General features: G+C 43.8%; 1 protein-coding gene across 6 annotated transcripts in view; it reads left to right on the forward strand.

Moving 5' to 3' along the window:
- The window catches only part of LOC110071938 (sodium channel protein type 5 subunit alpha), a 281,534-nt gene that overhangs the window by 65,620 nt on the left and 195,356 nt on the right, over window positions 1-20,558 (forward strand). For 5 of the 6 annotated variants that reach the window (XM_078378169.1, XM_078378172.1, XM_078378171.1 and 2 more), the window contains exons 1-2: window positions 7,142-8,019; window positions 12,467-12,595. In XM_078378169.1, the coding sequence (XP_078234295.1) occupies window positions 7,940-8,019; window positions 12,467-12,595 (209 nt within the window). In that variant the 5' untranslated portion in view covers window positions 7,142-7,939. Of the gene's footprint in view, window positions 1-7,141; window positions 8,020-12,466; window positions 12,596-20,558 lie in introns of those variants that run through there. The other variant, XM_073002844.2, reaches the window with a different exon arrangement.

Consider the following 20,558-nt stretch of genomic DNA (forward strand, 5'->3'; position numbering starts at 1 on the left):
AATGCAGGCAAAGCTCTTCTAAGTCACTGTACCTTACCTTCAACTGCACTTCTAATTAGAGGAATATCAAGCTCTGCCTGGTTTAGAGAACTCTCTGCAAGGAGTGTCCTGCGCTGTAGAGAAACAGACGAAGCACTATGTCTTTCTAGGGAAAAGTCTTGTAACCGCCTTTAAGAAAAAGGCCAGCCAAACAGAGAGTAGCACGGGCTTGAAGAACTTCTCTTCCATTTCATTTCTCCTGCTAAAGAGCTACATTCTCAGCTCCATCCTGTCCGTTTCGCACCTTCTCATCTTCTTGGAGTGCAGAGAACCAGGTGCAAAGCCTCTGTAGAAGGCCAGTGAAGCTTCTGCCTCACACTGAGAATCCAGAGATGTTTCCTCACTGTAGAGGTGAAACTGCCCAGGGAGCTTAATAGGTTTTCAGTCCACCTTCTTTGAGAGAAGGAAAAGATGTGCACATGGCTGGGAAGAAGAATATGGCGCCCAGGTAGGCTGAGAATGTGGACCAAGGGGAATTAAAGCACCAAGCTCAGAGGGACGGCAGAAGATCTCCTTTCTGATTCCATCTTGGCCAAGGAGAAGCCTCGTGGGCATTCTTGATGGGCTGTCCATTGGATTGCAGCGGTTTCTTTGCTCTGAGCAATCTGCCCAAGAGTGAATGCATTTAACTGTCAGTCCTTGTGGCCCTTCCTGATAGAAATCGAACCCAATAGGAAGAATCTCAAAGAGAGGTTGCTTTTCCTGCACGGATCTCCGGCTCAGCACAGGAAATCAAAACCTGGCAGATCACGGTAGCTGCCCGAGGATAAAAGCAAAGTCGCTGCATTATTTTGGTTTATTTTCTGTAGCTCCTCTGTACTCCTGGGGCGCGAGGGTCAGACTTCTCCCTCCCAACCATATTCATTGGTCACAAGATAAATACACGTCATGACATTTCCTCCCCGGCTGCTTTTTTGCTCTATGGAGGCTGTCAATGCAGTCAGGCTCAGAAAGTAAGACAAGGCAAATGTCATTCTTTATCCAGATCTGAAGACCTTACATTTTCAATCTCTTTTCCCTCCAAACAACTCTCTGGAGTGAATTCACTCCTTGTGTGTGTGTGTGTGTGTTTCAGAAGTGTGGGCGGTTTTAGCAAGATTGAATGCAGTTGCTCTGCTCAGCATGGAAGACTGAAGACTTTCAGAAGCATATATTTGTCAAAGGGAAGCTTAGCTACCTAAACTTCTCCACATCCTCCTCCTGAACAGTAATATATATGCACAGATCTGTATGCAAAAGCACAAGCTTGATGGCTCTAATTCAACAAAGTGCTTGCATTATGAGTTGCTTTTAAACAGATTATTAAAATGCATGTCACTCATGACTCAGCAAAGCATTATTTTGCTGTGGTTGCCTTTGATGCTGAAGCAAACGACAGAGAGAATATGGAGAGATCAATGTACGTTTAACATGTTCCTTATATTTCAAGAAACCTAGAAACCAAGGGCTTTGAGCCCTCACTGAAAAAAACAACAGCAATTCAAAATCTGTAGGAAGCTAGTCAGAATTCTGTAGTCCACTTACATTAACAACTCGTGTTCTGATTTGCTCCTTTCTTGTACTGTTCAGTGCAGGATGGGAAGCACATGGACCAACAGATGTTGTTGGACTACCAGACCCCTTGTCCTTCACCACTGGCGAGAGGTAATTGGGATTGCAGACCAACAATGTCCGGAAGGGCCACAGGTACCCCCTTATAGATCAAGCTACTAAGTGATGCAGTTACAATGATATTAGAAACATCACTTCCTTTAAGGTGTCTGTTTATTACAGTACATTCTGTTTGCTCACCACTGTATCTTGCATTCTGGTGAGTATTGTTTTGTGATTGGTCCTTGAAGGGTAAACACAGAATCAATTTCAAAGTCAAGATGTTTGAAGAAATCAAGTTGTGAGAGGGGGAAATGGAGTAATCACGAGAACTATGCCTTTCTTTTAACATCTAAATGTGACCCATATTTTATTTTGCTAAGAGTGGAGAGGGTTCCAAGGCTAAGCTTTAAACCTTCTTTTGCTTGACTGTTGGCAATGTTGGTCAAGTCAAGCTTTATTTTTGTATCCTTTTTCTAAAAAATTCCGCATTCACTCTAGTCAGCGATTCCTCTAACTTTGGAGGTCTCGCTAGCAGTATTGTGCACACTTTCAGTAATATATATTCAGATTTGTATTCAGAAAAGGCAAATCTGGGGCTCTAGCAGCTGTACCCCATACTGTGTACCATTTGCCCAGCCCTGTTCCTTGCCCAGCCCTGTTTCCATCCTCTTCCACGACATTTCCTTGGAGGCTGTTTTTAAGGTTCCTTTGAGTTTGGGTGTGTCAAGAATGGCTTTTTTAAAAATTAAAAGAAAATGACACTTGAATTATTTGAAATGACCAACTCCGGAGCAAGCCTGGCGGTTGAATTCTGCATCCTGGGGCGAGGGGAGCAAAGCAGATCCTATATCAAGCTCGCATACTGGGCCAGATGTTTTTCTACAGGGTTTGGGGGTGGCTCTTGACTTGGGAAGCCTTACTCCATTTCCAGATGTCCATAGGTTAGCTACAGTTCTTGGCTGATGACTAACGTATATTTAAAGGAAGGCAGACAGGAAAGAGAAGAGGGTGTTGAAGCAGAACAGTTTAAGTGCAAGACAGCATGTCATAGGCTCGAATTTTACATCAGGCGTAAGCTTCCAATCTTGCTTTCAGTGATCTTACATTTCCCCCTGTTTTTCTTTCTGCAAGTTGGGTCTTGTAAAGATTACAGAGACTCTATATATGAAGTTGCCTAACACTAAAGTAACCTGTACATGCTTAGTAGTTTTACTGTGTGCAGAAGAGAGATTTTCCCACTGGTACACCTTCTCTTTCTCTCCATGCTGGTTTTGTATTTGCCCTAAACGTCTCTGGTGCCCCAGTCTCTCTGTGTTGATCCTTTCATATACCGCGCAGTGAAATATGGCAAGAGGAGAAAAAAAAGAACTAGGATGTAAGTTTCAGAAGCTATAAGCCTTTTATTATATATCTCTATACATATCTCTATTTAAAATTACAAACTTCGGTGCCTTAAACAGGCACAGCAAGCAGTACCTCCCAACAGCCATTCAACTTCTCATCAGACTTCTTCTGTCAGAGGGGGAAACTGTGCTCCGTCAGGCAAAAATAAGTCAATTGTTGAAGGTTAAAGCCCAAGATCGGTAAAGAGTCGGCGTGGGAGTACCTAGCCACTAAACGACTTCATGTTTAAAGAGTCTCATGAGTAGCATTCAACTGTTCTCATGGTGCGATCTCAGAATCTCACTGTAATACTTTTTGGAAAAAAAATCGGGCAGAACATGTAAAACACTATCAGGTTGGAGGTTGGCGAAAGTCCCCATTTTCAAAAGTGAGGTGGAGAATCTAGGTACCGTATTTTTCTGTGTATAAGACTATACTTTTGTCTAAAAACTTTAGACTAAAAATTGAGGGTCGTCTAATACACGGAAGTAAGCTGAGGAGAGAACAAAAACAAGTGGAGGAGAAAGCAGGGATCAAAGCGATCCTAAAGCGCTTTGATCCCTTTCCCCCCTCACTTGCTAAGTCCCACTTAGAGTTCTTAATTTTGGATTAGAAAAGTGTGTGTGGGGGGGTCTTATACATGGGGGCATCTTATGCATGTAAAAATATTGGTAAGTGCTGACCAGTAAGGTTGATGTGAATATCTGGAAAGGTTTGGCTGCCAATACCATACCTGTATGCTTAAGCTTCTCTTGCGAAGCTCCAGCTGCTAGTGCTACAAGCGATCTGTACCAGATGAGGGTCCCCCATCATCATTGGTTTTAGGGAGTGTTTGATTCATAAATAGCCTTGATCAGAAATCATTTCAGAAGTTCCCTTCTATCTATTCATGCAGGAGTGCTGCCTACTGGCACTCTTCTCCCCCAACCAAACAAGAACTTTTTAATGCTATCCTTCCCCACGATGGCTCAGTCACTCCGAATAAGAGGTGCTCCGCAGTCCATCTCTTGCGTGAATAGCCATCACAAACTTTCCTATAGACATCTCATTTTTTCTCCAGTCCCGTTTACCTGAAAAGGACATTACAGAGCAAACTGGCAGACTACAGAGCAAACTCTGGCAGTGTCTATTCATGCTTGCAGGAGAAGGGGAGAAGGTGTAAATGAAGGAGGCATCTCTGAGACCAGGAATTGGGGTGGGTGGGTGGAGCAGAGAGGAACACCCCCCCCCCAAGGAGACTTAACCTCACTTGCTTAACCCTGTTATGGAGATTAATGTTAATCAAGTAATAGCAGCAAAAAATTAGGCTTGGCAACTGCTATTCTCTGCAGTCATTTTTCAGAAGGTGGAGGTCCCCATAGTGGAAAGTGTTTTTGACTCCGGCTTTGGCTGATCTACACCCTGGAGTCCAATTATTAGTTTCTAAATTCTCTTGTGGGAAGAACCAAGCTAGTTAGCAACCACACTGACTTATGACGGCGGGCCTGATGGAGCAGGCAGCAAAATTAGCCACTTCCCTTCCCCACTACAACATAAATTGAGGTTTCGTACCTTGCTCACAAGATCACTTTTGTGCTATTTGCGTGATTATGCCGTAGAGGCTGCTTCCTGACCTGACCTTTGATTACTGTTCTGTAGGCAAGCATGTGTCTGAAGATGAGGACCGAATGGGGGAAAGGTATTCAGAGCAGTGCTTTCTTGACGAATTTACGGACGATGATAATCATGCAGGATGGAGGACATCCAGAGCTTGGAAAACTTCTCTTTTGAACGATTGACTTCCAGCTAGCTCGGCCACTCTTATGCCTCTCTTGGATAAAGTCCAGTACATGTGAATGCCTCCAGCATTCAAAGGAAAACTGTACAACGCTCTGCCTAATCTGCTTGGATCTGGATTCCTGCATTGAGCAGGGGGTTGGGCTTGATGTCCTCACGGTCCCCTCCTTATTCTATGATTGCTGGGGAATTCTTGGAATCATAGCGCAAAAGAATCAAACATTGCAGACAGCAAGGTCATCGCTGATGCTGTAACCAGCGAATCAATTATTTCAGTTTATATTATGCCATCTGTTGCCTTTGTTTCTCCAGCTCTCGTGACGCAGAGGTTAAACTGCAGTCCTGCAGTCAAGACTCTGCTCACGGATTGAGTTCGATCCTGGGCTCAAATAGCTGCCTTGAGGTTGACTCATCCTTCCATCTTTCCAGTAAACTGAGTACCCAGCTTGCTTGGGATCGGGGCAATGTGTAGCCTGTGTAATTAAACTGTAAACCACTGAGACAGAGATTTAAGCACTACGAGGTGATATAAAAGCAGCTCACTCTGCTTTTTTGCTTTTAGGTCTGTCGCCCTGAGCTGTCTGAAAGTCTCCTCTATTTATTCTCTGCTGCTCTATAGCTGTGTGATTCCACCTTTTACTTCCATCAAATCACACCCTTTTTTTGTGAAATCATTGTACTTAGCTCCATCAATAAATCATTCTTAGATACAATGAAGCTTTCCTGCACATTTGTGAGAGCATATTTGTGTCTTAGAGAGATAAATACGTGTAGATATACAAATTATATGATGAGAAAAGACACTGAGTTCAAAGTCTTACCGCTTAAAAACAATTAGTTGCCGTTAAGAGGTTCAAGACTCGGTAGTTAGAACACTAGCTACGGTGGTGCAAATCCAGGTGTTAGTCCTGGCAAAAGTAGACAGACGGAGCCCCTTTTAAAAAGTAAACTAAAACAGTTACTTTTTATTTATTTAAAGACCCTCCCCCCAAAACACTACAGTTGCTTTTTAAAAATTTCCTTAGTTGAAATTATTTCCAAATTCCAAAATTGACCTGGCCTTCTTTCAAAGCAGAAAGGAACACCAAGGAATTTAACTTTCTCAATATTGAGAATATTTTTGGGCATGTGTCGTTGGCTGCAGCTTTCATTCCATTCATGCTCCCCCTTCCCTGTTACTGATTCGCGTGTGCACATCTGTGCCAAAAAATACACTGCAGAAAAAGCAGTCTTGATGTGTCTCAAATGGTTGATTTTTAAATCATTGGATTGTAGTTAAAAGTGTTGATTGCACTGAACCAAGAGTAAGATTGCCTCCCTGTCCCCAGAGTTTTAACTGAAATATGGAGCCTCGCGGTGCAGTGGTTAAACTGCGGTACTGCAGCCAAAACTGTGCTCACGACCTGGGTTCAATTCCAGGTAGCTGGCTCAAGGTTCACTCAGCCTTCCGTCCTTTCGAAGCTGGTAAACTGAGTACCCAGCTTGCTAGGGAGAGGCGAGAGCAGTGTGTAGTCTGCATAATTAAATTGTAAACTGCACAGGGAGTGTTTTAAGTGCTACGGGACAATATATAAGCAGCACATGTTGCTTTAAAAAATTACTGTAGTTAAATTCAGGGATAGAAATATTCAGGGGTATGAGACTGTCATTCCCAGAATTTATACTGGCTGTGGATGCTGGGAGTTGTAGTGCAAAAAAGCAAACATTTCCGATCTCGGGCCATCCAGCAGTCCCCTACCCCACCCCCCAAGAAGAAAGTGACAAGTTCAATGAGAGCAGGGCCATTTCAGTGGTGGCCTGTGGTTTTGCTGTTGTTGTTGTTGTTGTTTTTGTTGTTGTTTAAATCTAGCATAATTTTACTAGGTCTGGTTGCTAGCATTATAGCCATTAAAAATATTTTTGGTTACTCACGGTTCTTGGAGCTGAGGCCTTAGTTTTTTATGCTTTACCTGCATCAGTTCACTTCATCAATTAGGAATATTGCAAGTTTTATCCAGGATTTTAAATGTTTTGGATAGTTACATTTTTGGGGTGGGTGAAAATACGTATACATCAATGTTATTTGTTGGAACATGGGTTGTTAATTAGTGCAACTATTCATCAGTTATTTGCTGAAAGAATCATCTCATGATATGTGTCACGTGAGTGCCAGAGGCAGGGATTCTAACTCGGTCAGAAAACACATGGTTTGCTTACAAATCCAACCGTAGACTCAAAACCAGGAAGGATCCATAGTCACAGGGATAGTAACGAATACTCTGCCTAAGAACTCAGAAAATTGCTGCTAAGTGAACTCACTCAGTGAGATGAATGAATAGTTTGTCTTGGCAACTTCCCAGGTCCCTTTTTTTGGCAGAAGAGTGAGTTGTGTCTACATTTTGAGATGAGATTAAAGAAAGTTGAGGAACACCACTTGATCTTATGCTGTACCATCATTCCTGTTTGCATTATTTTTATCGGTTTGATCTTCCATCACCTGGCATCTTGGAAATGTGGGGATAAATAGGGTGTTCATGTTGGCTGGCAGAATTTGAGGGGTTTTAGTTCAAAACCTAACTTTTGGTGCTGGCATCACTTCCTCATTTATTTTGATTGCATAATTATTCTATGGTGGTTGTGGAATTTTGGCTTATGGACCTCTGCAGATCTTCCTTCCTTCCTTCCTTCCTTCCTTCCTTCCTTCCTTCCTTCCTTCCTTCCTTCCTTCCTTCCTTCCTTCCTTCCTTCCTTCCTTCCTTCCTTCCATCTGTCTCTGTCTGTCCTTCCTTCCTTCCTTCCATCTGTCTCTCTGTCTGTCCTTCCTTCCTTCCTTCCTTCCTTCCTTCCTTCCTTCCTTCCTTCCTTCCTTCCTTCCTTCTTTCCTTCCTTCCTTCCTTCCTTCCTTCCTTCCATCTGTCTCTCTGTCTGTCCTTCCTTCCTTCCTTCTTTCCTTCCTTTCTTCCTTCCTTGTTCTGTTACTGTATCACCCTTACACTATGCATAGAGGTGCTTCTTGAGACTTACTGGGCAAGGGTTGAATTATATTGCTGTAGTACAAAGAATTAAATTTACAAGCTGTTTTTTATTCTTATATATCTTTTAATGATTTATTTATTTATTTATAATTTCTCAGATTTGTTCCTTAACTCGTCATTTCACATTATTCAGTATGTTTATTATGTGCACTATTTTAACCAATTGTGTGTTCATGGCATGGTCAGAACTTCCTCCTTGGAATAAATATGTCGAGTAAGTATCTCTTCACTCATCAGTTCCTCCTCCCCCCCCCCCCTCCGCTTTTCCCTTTTGCCTGTGTGTGAGACAGAGTCAGTGTTGCCTTCCTGGGAATGGAGGGGAATGCGTGCCGTTCTTTTGATATATACAGTCACTAAAGCCATGTTATGTATGTGTGTTTTGAATAATAAATGCAATGTTAAGCGGAAGACCGGAATGTTAAAAAGTATGGCATAAATTGGGCACGAAGTAAAATGTATACAAAACAAATACCTCCCCTGCTCCTAACATCACCGTATTTCCACTTGTGTTCTGTTTGATTTCATGCCTTAAAATGTAAGAGGAGCCATTAGGAATTGGCCCAGATCCTGTATGCCTGGTCCATGCCATGGCAGGGGCGATGCTCCTTGGCTGTATTCAATTTCCGAGGTCGAGAATGTACAGCCTGTGGCCAGCCAGTGTGACCTACTAGTTCTTCAGTGCGGTTCCCCATGTGTGCAATACGCCTCTCCCTTCTGTCCTGCTGATATTGTCTCCGGCTGATTTCATACAGATTGTTCTTTCCGTGCTGTTGCTGCTGCCACCGCGGCTGCTAGGAAGCAAGGAAAGGACAATCTGCAGAAAGATCCTTGTGAGGGACTTTCCTCCCTTCCCCTGCATTCCTCATATAGATGGCTCTCTCGGTACTGTAGGCAAGGTGGAGAGATGGCTGCCCGCATTTTAACCAGTCAGCGAAATGGTGATTGCTCTGTGGGCGTGTTCGTGTGTGTGTGTGTGTGTGTGCGCACATGCGTGCCCATGATCGACAATTAGAGATAGGTGCAAAGTTAATAACGAACCAGGAAATTTGTTGTTAATTTGTCAATTTGAATTGGTTCGGGTTCGTCCAAATGGAGAACTGGACTACCCTGAACCAACGAATTCTTGGTGATTTCTGAACCTCCTGGTTTGTTCCCCCCCTCCCCAGACTGCCCCCTGCCCCGTTTCCACTGCCTCACCACCTTTTCCTGCTGCCGCCGCCTGGGGGCATGCACACAGGCCATCAGGCTGATTTTTAATTTTTTTTTAAAGTTAGCCAGCTTGTCAGCCTGCTTTGGGTGGGGGCCTCTGCAGGAACCAGCGGCTTCTCAATAGAACAGTGGCTGCTGTGGAGGAGGAAGCAGCAGCAGGAAAAGGTAGGGAAGCCGTGGGGGCAGTGGTTGTGGGAAGTCTGTGTGAATGGGGAGACCGCTGGGTTTCTTTCAGTTTTTTTGACAGTCACCGGGCAGTCTAAAAAAAAAATTCCCGAACAAACGGATGACTCGATTCGTGATTCATTCAGAAAAATTCATAAATTTGTGGTTCGTGGACTTCCGTGAGCCACAAACCAAGACATACTGCTGTTTTGACGATTCATGCCGTTCTCTATCCCCCACCAATTGTGCCCATTCGGGGAGAAAAGGTGGTGCCAGCGTTTGAGAATATTTGACCACTGAGCTGTTTTGGATGGACAATGTAAGCCAAAACCACTCTGGATGCCGAGGAATTCCCCATGGGCCTGTTCTAGATGTGGGCGGAGCCAAAGCTGGGGCGAAGTAGGTGTGGCTATTCCTTCTTTTTTTCTGCCTGGTGGGCTACCAGGGGATGAAAATATGGCTTTCTGAATGTGTTACCTGCAGAAAAATATTGAAATTTAGTAAAGGCCTGCCGATTGCCCACTCTGTTCTAGAGGCAGTGTTTAAATGAGAGAAATCAGAGCACTGACTTTTATACCTGTATGTTTCTAAAAATCTTGCTGAATTACTATCAGAATGTTCCTTGACCGTTTCCTTTTTTAAAAAGAGTTACGCTCATCGCTTTTAAAAAAGTTTTCTGTTTAAACAAATAGGACTCCAAGCTTGCACTTCTGCAAGTTTTTTTCCTTATGGAAATGGATACCAGATGCAAAAGCTTAATCTAAGTGCAGTGCATTAAACAATTAGTGTGGCTCATTGAGCCAACCAGAACACACTTTTTATTTTTGACTGACAGATGATCAACACAACCATCTGCTCCTGGTGGCTGGCGCCTGAGGGAAAGATGACAAGATGCCCTTCTTTGAGTCAGTATCTTGTGGAACATACGGGTCATGAGGGGGTAAAAACACTATGAAAAAAGAAGAAGACAGACTTACCTCCCTTTCAAAAGGCTTCCCTTATTAAGTGTGGAAGGCATACTTTGTGGCAACTAACTTGTCGAAAGCTTATGTAAATTTATGAATAATTGGTTAGGATTTGTTTTTAAGATGCCTTCATGATATCATTTCTGGAGTTCACGAAGAGGACTTTTCATTTCTTGCTTCCATAGGAAAGGTACTGGATTGTTAAGGAGGAAAGTTAGGTTATACAGTACAGTGATGCCTTGCAAGATGAATGCCTCGTGCAACGAAAAACTCGCAAGCCGAAAGCGTTTAGCTTTTTTTTTTTGGTGACTCGCAAGACGAATTTTTCTATGGCTATGCTTCGCAATACGAAATGACTCGTGGAACGAATTATTTTCTTCTTGCAAGGCATCACTGTAATTCTGCGGAGTCTCAAGCACTACCTTTAGGAATCAGTGGCTTAAATCCCATTGTCACTCCCAACTAGATACCCGTGATGTCGGTGGGTTTTATATCTTCACATCCTGCAAATATGCCAGTGGGGCTACTTCAGTTAGGGCTATCCTCCGGGTTTAGGCCAGTGGCCTCTTTTAACAGCACAACCCTCCTAGCTGTCTGACTGTACAAATTTAGGATAAAGTCAGTGAATGTCAGCCCCTTCTGTATATGTTAGGAATCAGTAAGATGCCAGGATATATGAAAAGGATGTAACTCGTTTTGTCCCAAGGGGCATACAGAGTGTTTGAGACATCAGAAGTTTGAATAACTATGGTTGACAGTTACACAAGGCAAAGTCTGGCAGGGCTGTACAGGGGAAGCGAGAAGGAGAAATGTCTGAAGGTGGGTCTTCTTGTTGGACCAGAACTCAGAAGACGTCAGTGTATGTGTGTGTTTATGTATGTACGCATGTGTTTTGTGGAAGCAGAGGGGAGACTACAGGTCCCCACATCTCCCAGCCAAAATCCAAAAGAAAGAAACCAAAAACAAGGACATGTGGCACCTCTTATATTTTAATGTGAGCTTTCGTGGATTGTGTCCACTTCCTCAGCCCTATGTGGGTGGGGGAGGAAAACACAGAGTGCAAAACGAAATAGAGAAATCACAGGTAAAATATTCCATTCGTTGGCTTTAAGAATCCTGGGTGTGGCGTTCCATCTCACGTGCAGCGGTTTATGGCTTATGTTTGGCGTCAGGGTCTATGATAAACATTCCCACAGGAGACGGTCAGCAGATAGCTAGGTCAGAGGGAAACAGGGGGTTGGTGGTATCAATCAAAAACCCAAGTGGGGCAAAAAGGGAGGGAAGAAAATGTAGAAATCAGGAAGGTAAGCATCTGCTTCCAAGACCTTACAATAAAATAGTGCCTCAGCTAAAAGGGCTACATTTGGATCTTATGGGTCATAGCTCTTATGAGGCTTTTGCTCTATGACATTTGCCTCATCCAGCTAGAAAAAAAGGACATTTTTTTCCTTATCTTGTTGCTGTTGCTGTGTCCTGCAGCAACAAATTCCATATAAGAACATATGACCTTTGCTTCTGGTCTAACCGGCAGATTTGAGGTCAAAAAGGTGTTTTATTTTGGGTCAAATAGATTCCTTTTTATTTTATTATGTTTGTGCAGCTCACTCATCTGGAGCTAAGAATGTCCAATAGCTTAAATGCGAATTCCTATCTAAGACACTAAGAGCCCATAAAATGTACGGCTACTGTGGTGACGTGAGCAGGCTGCTTTCACGTGGATCGGATAGCTGTAATTACTCGAAGTGTACTTCCCCCCCTTCTTCCTTTTTAAAATATTTTTTTTCCAGTTGTCCCACGAAATCCAGAATTCTGCCTGACAAATTATGTGCTGACAGAGAGCATGTTCCATCACAAAAGGGTATACATACCTTGGAAAAATTACTTTTCTGGAGAGTCGCTCCTCTAAGCCCCATGGGCCACTGGTTAGAGTATTCTGGGACTTGTAGTGCAAAATGATAACACTTCCAAGTACTGTATAAAAATTGTTACTCAATTCTCTGTTTCTTGAGCAGACTGCATGTCACTCCTGTCACTAATCCTTATGAATGAAACCATGCTTTGAAATCATCTCTCAGGCCTCTTTTCCGTGTGTATGTTCCTCACCCTTTGAGTTGTGGTAACATGTCACCATGTTATCTTGGGAGGCGATGTCGTACGATTTAATGAAAAACCTTCTGTTGTTTCGGCTCCAGAGCCCATTTCGTATTTGCAGAATGGACGTCGAAAGATAAACGGATATGTACATGTGTAAATGCCCTGTCTTCTCCTTTTCTCTCCGCTTCTAAGAGCATCACTTTTCCTTGGACTTTTAACCCTTTGCAGGTACACGTTCACTGGCATTTACACGTTTGAATCATTGATAAAAATCTTGGCAAGAGGATTTTGTATGACAGAGTTCACTTTCCTTCGGGATCCATGGAACTGGCTGGATTTTTGTGTTATTGTCATGGCGTAAGTAGCATCTTTTCTCCCCCCCTTATTGCTCTGCATGGTTCAGTGTGGAGTTTTTTCCGCTGTTGTTTCCACAAATCCCTATTGCTTGTTCCTGCTGTCCTACCGGCAGACGCTTGTGTTTTAATGGTCTTGGACTCAAGGAGATTGGGGTGAAATTCTTCAGAATGTAAAGTTTCGATTTCCCTCAGTGTTCTACGGAATCTTTACCAGCCTATACAACCAAACAGAGTCTTTTCACTAGAGTTGAATCACCCTGCCACTTCTAAAAATGTAACTTACCACAATCTTCTGGAATCAGATTCCAAAAGAACTGCCCTTTTAATCTGCATTTATTTGCGTGTGTCAGTGGTTGACCAACAGTCATTCTAGATGATACAGCCAAGGCAATGCTTTCCATTATAGATTCCCATTCCAGATCATTTACCTCTCTGCTACTACAGATTTTTTTTTAAAAGGGGGGGGCTAAAATGTATTGTTTTATTTAATTTTTATAATGGCGATGTGAACAGTGGTCACTCTGGGTGGTTCACAACGATGACACGAACGTTAAAAAAGACAGCATCATCAAAGGACAAATAAATTTAAGCTACATTAAACTAAGCTGACAAACATAAAAGAGGACCTAGATGCTACATATATTTCTAATTTGGTCTTGAGTTGTTTGCTTCTGGGATTTTTGTGATGTTGGTTTCAGATGACTAGGCAAATGCACCACCTGTTGCTGCTAAGGTGTACTCTAGACCCCAAGGTAAGCCCAACGTTCAGGTAGAGGGAGGTGTTGTCCTCAGGCAGCAGATGCCGGGGAGTGAGCAGCAAGATGCTAGAAGACAGAGTTGTGTGTGCCATCCTATATCCCAAGACGGTGGCTACCGGAGAACGGGGAAGTTATTAAGAAAACAAACAAACAGTTCCCACACACCCAAGAGCAAATATTCCGGGAACTATAATCCAAAAGATAACATTTCCTATCTATGCCTGAGGGACAAGAGGAAGCAATGCCAGGTCAGAAAGAAGTAAGACTGAACGGCTGGCTTTTATACAGATATTTAAATGTCTGGGATCAGCCTTGATAGACCTTCTCTGAGAGACACACAAGCTTCCATTGTCATCTTCTGCATCCTCTGTTTGCACAGTCATGACGGAGGGAAAGTCGAATGTAAATCCCTTTTAGAAAATGCTGGGAACTGAAGGGGGTAGAGTAGGGGGACCTCTAACACTACTGGTAAGTCGAGATGGGCACAAGCCCCAGTTCGGTAATTTGGCCAAGTTTGTTGGGAACCAAGCACTTCCCCCCCTTTCGTGCCTCCACAGCACAATTGCCTCCTCAGTTATCACCTGCAGTGCTGCCTTTGAGTGGGCAGCTGCTAGAGGAGGCAGAGGAGGGAAACACACACTGTGATTGGTGAGTGGGCAGTTGCACAGAGGAGGCAGGGGAGGAAAGTATGCTTCAGCTGGGGAATGGGTAAGCACAGAGAAGAGGCAGGAGATGGGAGTGTGTGGTGCCTGTGGAACACTTGTACAGGTGCCGTGCCAAACTGGGCTAAACTGCCCAACTGCATTGCACCCATCCTGAGGACTGGGAGGCAAAGTGAGGTCCTCTAGATGTTGTTAAACTGCAGCTCCCATCAACCCCAACCACCTGGACCAGAGGTGAGGTGGGCAAAGAGTGGCCCTCCAGCCAATGACATCTGGAGGGCCACTGTTTGCCCACCTCATCTCACTGTCTTTAGCCTTTGTGACGTGTCCTCCTCGACCAGGGAGAGGGCAAGGAGGGAGACCGGACTGCTCACTCTGACCCCTCCCCGATTCTCAGTGCCCTCTACGAAAGAGCAACTGTCTGTAAAAACTGCATGTTCTCCAAGTGTTTTTCTAGGTCTCTGAAATTTCGAGGAGGATCTGCTGGTGGCGGGGGCAGGGGCAGGGGATTCTGGGAACAGTTGTCCAAAAACCAGCTTTTCCAACCTCTGTCAAGTGGTGTGCACTTAAGCTCACACCGAATGGTACCAGAAAGGTGATATGAAGGATGGAATATATGTAATAGGGGCCTGGGAAGTCTAGAGTATGTGTTTGACAGTCTTAGACTAATTGTGTTCCTTGATATGCAGTAGGATGAGATAATGAGTGAAAAACAGAAGCTCCTTCTAGTCATTTCTCTGTGACTTAGGAGGACAAGGGAGTGGATGATGGGCACTCATTTCTCTGCAGATTTCAGCCATGAGAACTCTGTGTGTTATTTACCCTGCCCTGGTTGTATTTGCATAACACTGGGAGCAGAGCGGTCGGTCATTTTGCTTTGAGCCCAAACACACTCTTCACCTCCTAATTCTTCCTAAGCCCCAGTTCAGATGATTAAAACTATGCATACAGACCCTCGCCCGCCGAAGCCTTCTTTGCAAAGTCTGGCATTGTCCTGCCAAGGGCTGTTCTGGCACAGGATGGGGGAGGCCCAAGTGACTTCTGTTCCGAATTAGAGCAAGAACGTGCTCCAGGCTTAGATGTCCTGTGGTGGAGGCATCCAGTTGCTTTCTTCCTCTCCCGGCCAATTTCAAATGCTGCTTCTGGCAACTCTCTGCCTTGCTTATTAGGTGGACTGCCTGCTTGCTTCTTTGGGGAGGTGGTTGTCTCCCCTGGCACACCGCTGGTGGGACACTCAAAGGGTCCCGTCTTCAAAGCAAATTCTTCATTATCCAGCTCTAACCCAGCCCCAAACCCAACTGTAAATAAAACAAAGGCTCCGTATTCCAGGCAGCTGTTGACTTGGCCAGCCCAGGGGAACTGAAATAGGAGCAAGCAAAGTGAAGACCAAAAGGCATCGCAATGGATGGACGGACGAGAGCCCCTAAAGGTTCCCACAAAAGAGAGGGTGATCAGTGGGGGCTGACATTTTGAGGAAGGAAGAAAAAGAAAAGTAATTGTACTGAAAGGACTTTTTTCCATTTGGGGGGGGGGAGAGAGTACTGGTATAGAAAAGGGCATTGCCAGGACAACCAGTCCATTTTCCTTGGTTTTAAAACCTCGTCGATTTCCTTTTAAATACTTCTTGGCCACCGTTCCAGCAAACCACTTAAGCACGGGTACCCTAAGCTTTCACGCCCACCATCTTCAAAAAGGACAAAATTGGCTTTTGTGCCTTGAATTCAGCTGTACGGGTGGGACTTTTAGGGTTGTCTGTGTGCAAAACGAAAACAACCCCCCCCCACCGCCACCCAGCTATTTCTAAAATTAAGGGTGTTTTATTTTCACATTTAAAAGGCCTGCTCTTTGCTCCGCATAATCCTAGAACTGCGGAGCTGGAAGGGAGCCTACGGATCATCATGTCCAGCCTCCGTCCAGGAGGGAATTCCCAGTGGGGGAATCGAACTCCCAACGTCTAGCTCCGCAGCCAGAGACCTCTCCAGCAGAACTCCTTTCTCTTACAGCAGCGTTCCAGATAACAGGGACCAAAGATGTTGAATTTCCTGGGGGTATTCAGCATCTTTAATATGGATGTCATGTGCCCTAGTTGGAAGTCACATGACCCAGAGGTCCTGGAGCCTATTAAAAACAGGTGGCCTGTCCTACACCATGTTCTCTCCTGTCCACTTTATCGTCACCCATAACACCCACAACAGAGCCTGAGGCAGAAGCACAAAGCACCGTGTGAGCCAGAACTTGAACTGTGTGATATCCATCGTCCCACATTTACTGAGGCCACACCCCTTGTATACCAAGGAAATGACTTTAAATTAAAGATGGGGACTTAACTGCGATTCGGCGTTGTGGTGCAGTTCAGTGGATCGGTCCTATGGGTGTTGTGCAGACGCCCTGGATTCCGCACCCTGCCTTCCCCCCACGGGTGCCTACTCAAGAGGAGGAGGCAGGGCAGCCCGTGGTGCTGCTTCTGATGGGGTGCTCCTGGGAGGAGGCAGGGCACAGAATCCAGGGTGACCGCCCAAAACCTCTGGGCCTGATCCACTGAACCGCGCCAAAGCACTGAACCCCACTAGGTAAGTGCCCATCTTTAATTAAAATACTGCAGAAAGGTATTGAGTTACTCTTTCTTAAATACCAATCATAATTGTAACTTAGTTACACCCTAGTTTTGCACAAAACATGATTACTGCTAGTTTTTTTTGTCACTAGCTCTGATTGAATGGGCCAAAAGGAAGGCACTGCAGTTCAGACTTCCTTCCGCACATCTTTCTCTCCCCAATTTCAGCTCACATGCATTCGCCAAAATATACCAACAGGGCTGTGGTTGCATGCAAATGGCTTATCCAGTTCCTGTTTGTTATATTATAGGTAAGATTATCTGCATTTCAAGACAGAACCACTTTGCCTATTAATAGATCGCACCCTACATTTGAATAACATAAATCCTAATTCTAAAATGTTTGTGTGTGTGGCTCACAAAACCAAAAGATCATGTTTAAAATAGAATCATAAAATATGTATTAGAGTGAGAAAAAAATTAAATAAAATGTAACGTAAAATCAAGCCTTATTAAAAACACAGAGCCACTGCTGAAATCAACACTCCCACCCTCATCACCATAATCACCCTATCTCCCGAAAAGGACAAAAAGCTGATCCCAGAGCTACAAAGACTCAACTATCCCACACACTACACCAGAACACAGACAGAATTCTGACTCCTGTCCTCTGAAGATGCCGGCCACAGAAACTGGTGAAACGTTAGGAAGAAAAACCTCCAGAACACGGCCAAAGAGCCGGGAAAACCTACAACAACCATTTTATTTTATTTTATTTGTTTATTAGTTTTATTTATATGCCACATTTCTCCCAACAAGGGACATAAAGTGGCTCACAACATTAAAATCCACACAATTTAAAAACACAATATGTTAAATATTAAAAGATAAATTGAACAATATATGATTTGTTAAGCATCCTTTAGTCTCGAAAGACTATGGTAAAATACAATTAAAAGATTAAAACATGAGAACATCAAAAAGGATTAAAATTTCTGCTGAAATGGGGTTCAGGGATTCAGTTGTGATTGTTAAAAGCCTGCCTGAAGAGATGGGTCCTTAGCTCCCCCCCCCAAATTATGAAAGGGAAGGGGCCCTCCTGATCTCCCGAGGGAGATAATGACCAGCACTTTGAATATATTCTTCCCATTCCTGTGTTGTGTATAAATTGAGTAGTGCCCCAAAAATAGTCCCTATGAGCCAGGAAAGACATGTGCAAGGGTGGATAAAAATCAATTTTTTTAAAAAAGTCAAATTGATTAAAATTTAAAAAATTATTTTTAAAATTTAAATCATTAAAAAAAACAGTTTAAAAAAATTAAATCAAATCCACCCTGGAGATGTATGTCACATTGATGACAAGGATAGAGGATAAGATGAACTTGAGATTACCAAAATGGAAAAAATATATAGTACTGGTACCATTTTGTGTTATGTTATTCTGATCTCTGTTTTGGATCTCCAGGCTCCCCAAGATGATAATTTAAGAAGATTCATGGTTTATCGACCTTTAAATCTGCATAAACCCTCCCACTTAATAGTCGCTTAGATTAATTAGTCTTTTATCAGGCGAGAGCATTTGTTAAGCTAAATGCTGGTTCCATCAGTAAATAATGGCAAGGTCCCATTAGCTTCGCTATGGCTGCCTTTGAAACCTACTGTGATAATCAGGCCCCATGAAGGGTAGCCAACTCCAAATGTTAGGATTTCCTCTACACAGACCTTTCAAGCATATGGTTAAATGGCAATAAAAGCTAACATTTTTAGTTCCCATTGGGCTTCTCTCATCCACTGCAGCCACACCTGCAGAAATGTCTCTCCCTGACAGTGGAAAACCATGGACAACTTCAGTGTTTCTCACCACTGGATGCTTTGAGAGATCCACAGACACTTTTGAGGACCTCATGGTGCGGTGGTTGAAGTGCAGTCCTGCAGCCAAAACTCTGCTTGCAGCTCAAGGTTCACTCAGCCTTCCATCCTTCTGAGCTCAAGGTTCACTCAGCCTTCCATCCTTCTGAGGTCGGTAAATTGAGAACCCAGCTTGTGGTGGTGGTGGGGGACATGTAGCCTAAATAAACTGCCCAGAGTCCTTTAAACACTGTGGGGCGGTGTATAAACAGCACACTTTGCTTTTTGCTTACAAAAAAGGTCACAATAATTAGGAAGAGCATGCTGTTGCAACAGTATATAATGCTTGAGGCCACTGTAGCTCCCACTGTCCCATCTGGTTTTATCTGAATTTGGAAGCCAAGCAGGGTCAGGCCTAGTTATGACTTGGATGGGTGACCACCAGAAACTCGCAGGTAGGATTTAGGAAGAATTCTGCCTGGAATGCTGGAGAGCCCTTTCTGCCAAAAAAATATAAATAAATAGATAGCACCTGGGTTAGATGTATTTGGAATAAGATGCCTTCCTGTTTTACGGTGCATTCCTCTGCATCATTACTCAGAAGTAAGCCCCACTGACTTAAGAGTGTTGGGTTGGAATCTGGCGATCCAGATTCAGGTGTCCACTGAGCCATGAAAATGTTTATCCAAATAGTTTCTCTAATATCCCGACAATATTGTTGTGAGAATGAAGTAGGGAGCAGGAGAGCTTTGTGTGCTGCTGTCCTCCGTGTATCAGAGGAAAGGCCGGATTTATATGTAACTAACTAAATGATTTCAATGGATTGCTTTAATTAAGAAGAACCTCATGGCGATTTTGCCTACGGCTCGTCAACACACACTGAAATCTTGGCAAGAAGTGAAGAGAGACAATACCACGATGGGTTTTCAAATTATTTAAAGAAGCCCACGTGAGTGGACCTTCTCTGTCCCTCACACAATTCTGGTTGTGGGGAGGCCAACCCCTGAACAGGGCAAATATATTTCCTCCCAAGGAGTTGTTTGCTTGGAAGTGTTACTTTTTTTGGAGAACAGCTCCCAGAATCCCTAGTGCTTGATACTGAGAGAAAATATAACGTTTGCCCTGTTCAGGTATTCGCCTCCCTCATCAGAACGAACGTTCAGGGAGATGCTCCTTGTTGGTGTTTCCACGTTTTGTCTTATCACTGAAACAAGAGCTTCCGGTCTCCTCCTCTTCCTCTCCATCCCAAGGTCGTATGTTGTGTTTGTTGTGGAGGATGCACCCACAGGTTGTGGGTCACAATATTTATTTAACCACCAGGGAGCTGACCTGGCAGTGTGGTGGCCCCTCCTGTGCCAAATAAAAAGTGACTTTTATTGAAGGACCATGAGTTAATTCAGCATGGGGGGCATGGAGGTCATGCAGCGAAGGTTAAGTCCTCTTGATGAGCAGAAGTTCGGATTTCATATCCAGGGAAGCCATTGGGCAACATTTGTAAAGAATGGACAGGATCAATATTTCTGGTCCTTTGGTTTGTGAAGCGTCCGTTAGATATCTGGCTGCAGAGTTAGACTTTGGAAGTTAAACTCCCCGTTGTGCCTTAAGGAGAAAAGCCAGCCTGTTTAGCCTTGGGAAAGCTGCACCAGTCCCAGAGCACCCCAGGAAAAGGGAATAGAAAAACTGAGCGCTTGATCGCATACCAAGAACACCCTGAAAGAAGGGTTGCCAGAATTGACATAATAGCACATGGTTATTATTAAGAGTATGAAACTGCAGAGATAAGGTTGGAACAAGTTCTAGGCATTTGTTTGTTCAGAGCTTGGAAAAGTTGCTTTTTGACCCTCCCACCCCACCCGTGGGCCATGCTGGCTGAGAGATTCTAAGAGCTATGGTCAATTAAAAAAATTAACATTGTCTTAAACCCTGGCTTTGATGCTGGACAGATTGACCTCGATTACTACCATAAGTTCTCTCAGAATCAAAGTTTCAAATCTCTTTCAAGCCCTCATGTTTTGTTTGACATAGAAACCTGGAACTGCATAAAAATATGCCTTCGGTGTGAATACGGGACCCCAGAAAGTGCTTGGTTGCCCGGATGGCGTTGGTCTGTAACATCCCTCACTCTTGCTAAGTTGGCTGAGG

Source organism: Pogona vitticeps, chromosome 6, assembly GCF_051106095.1.
Source record: "Pogona vitticeps strain Pit_001003342236 chromosome 6, PviZW2.1, whole genome shotgun sequence".
Classification (NCBI taxonomy): Eukaryota; Metazoa; Chordata; class Lepidosauria; order Squamata; family Agamidae; genus Pogona; species Pogona vitticeps.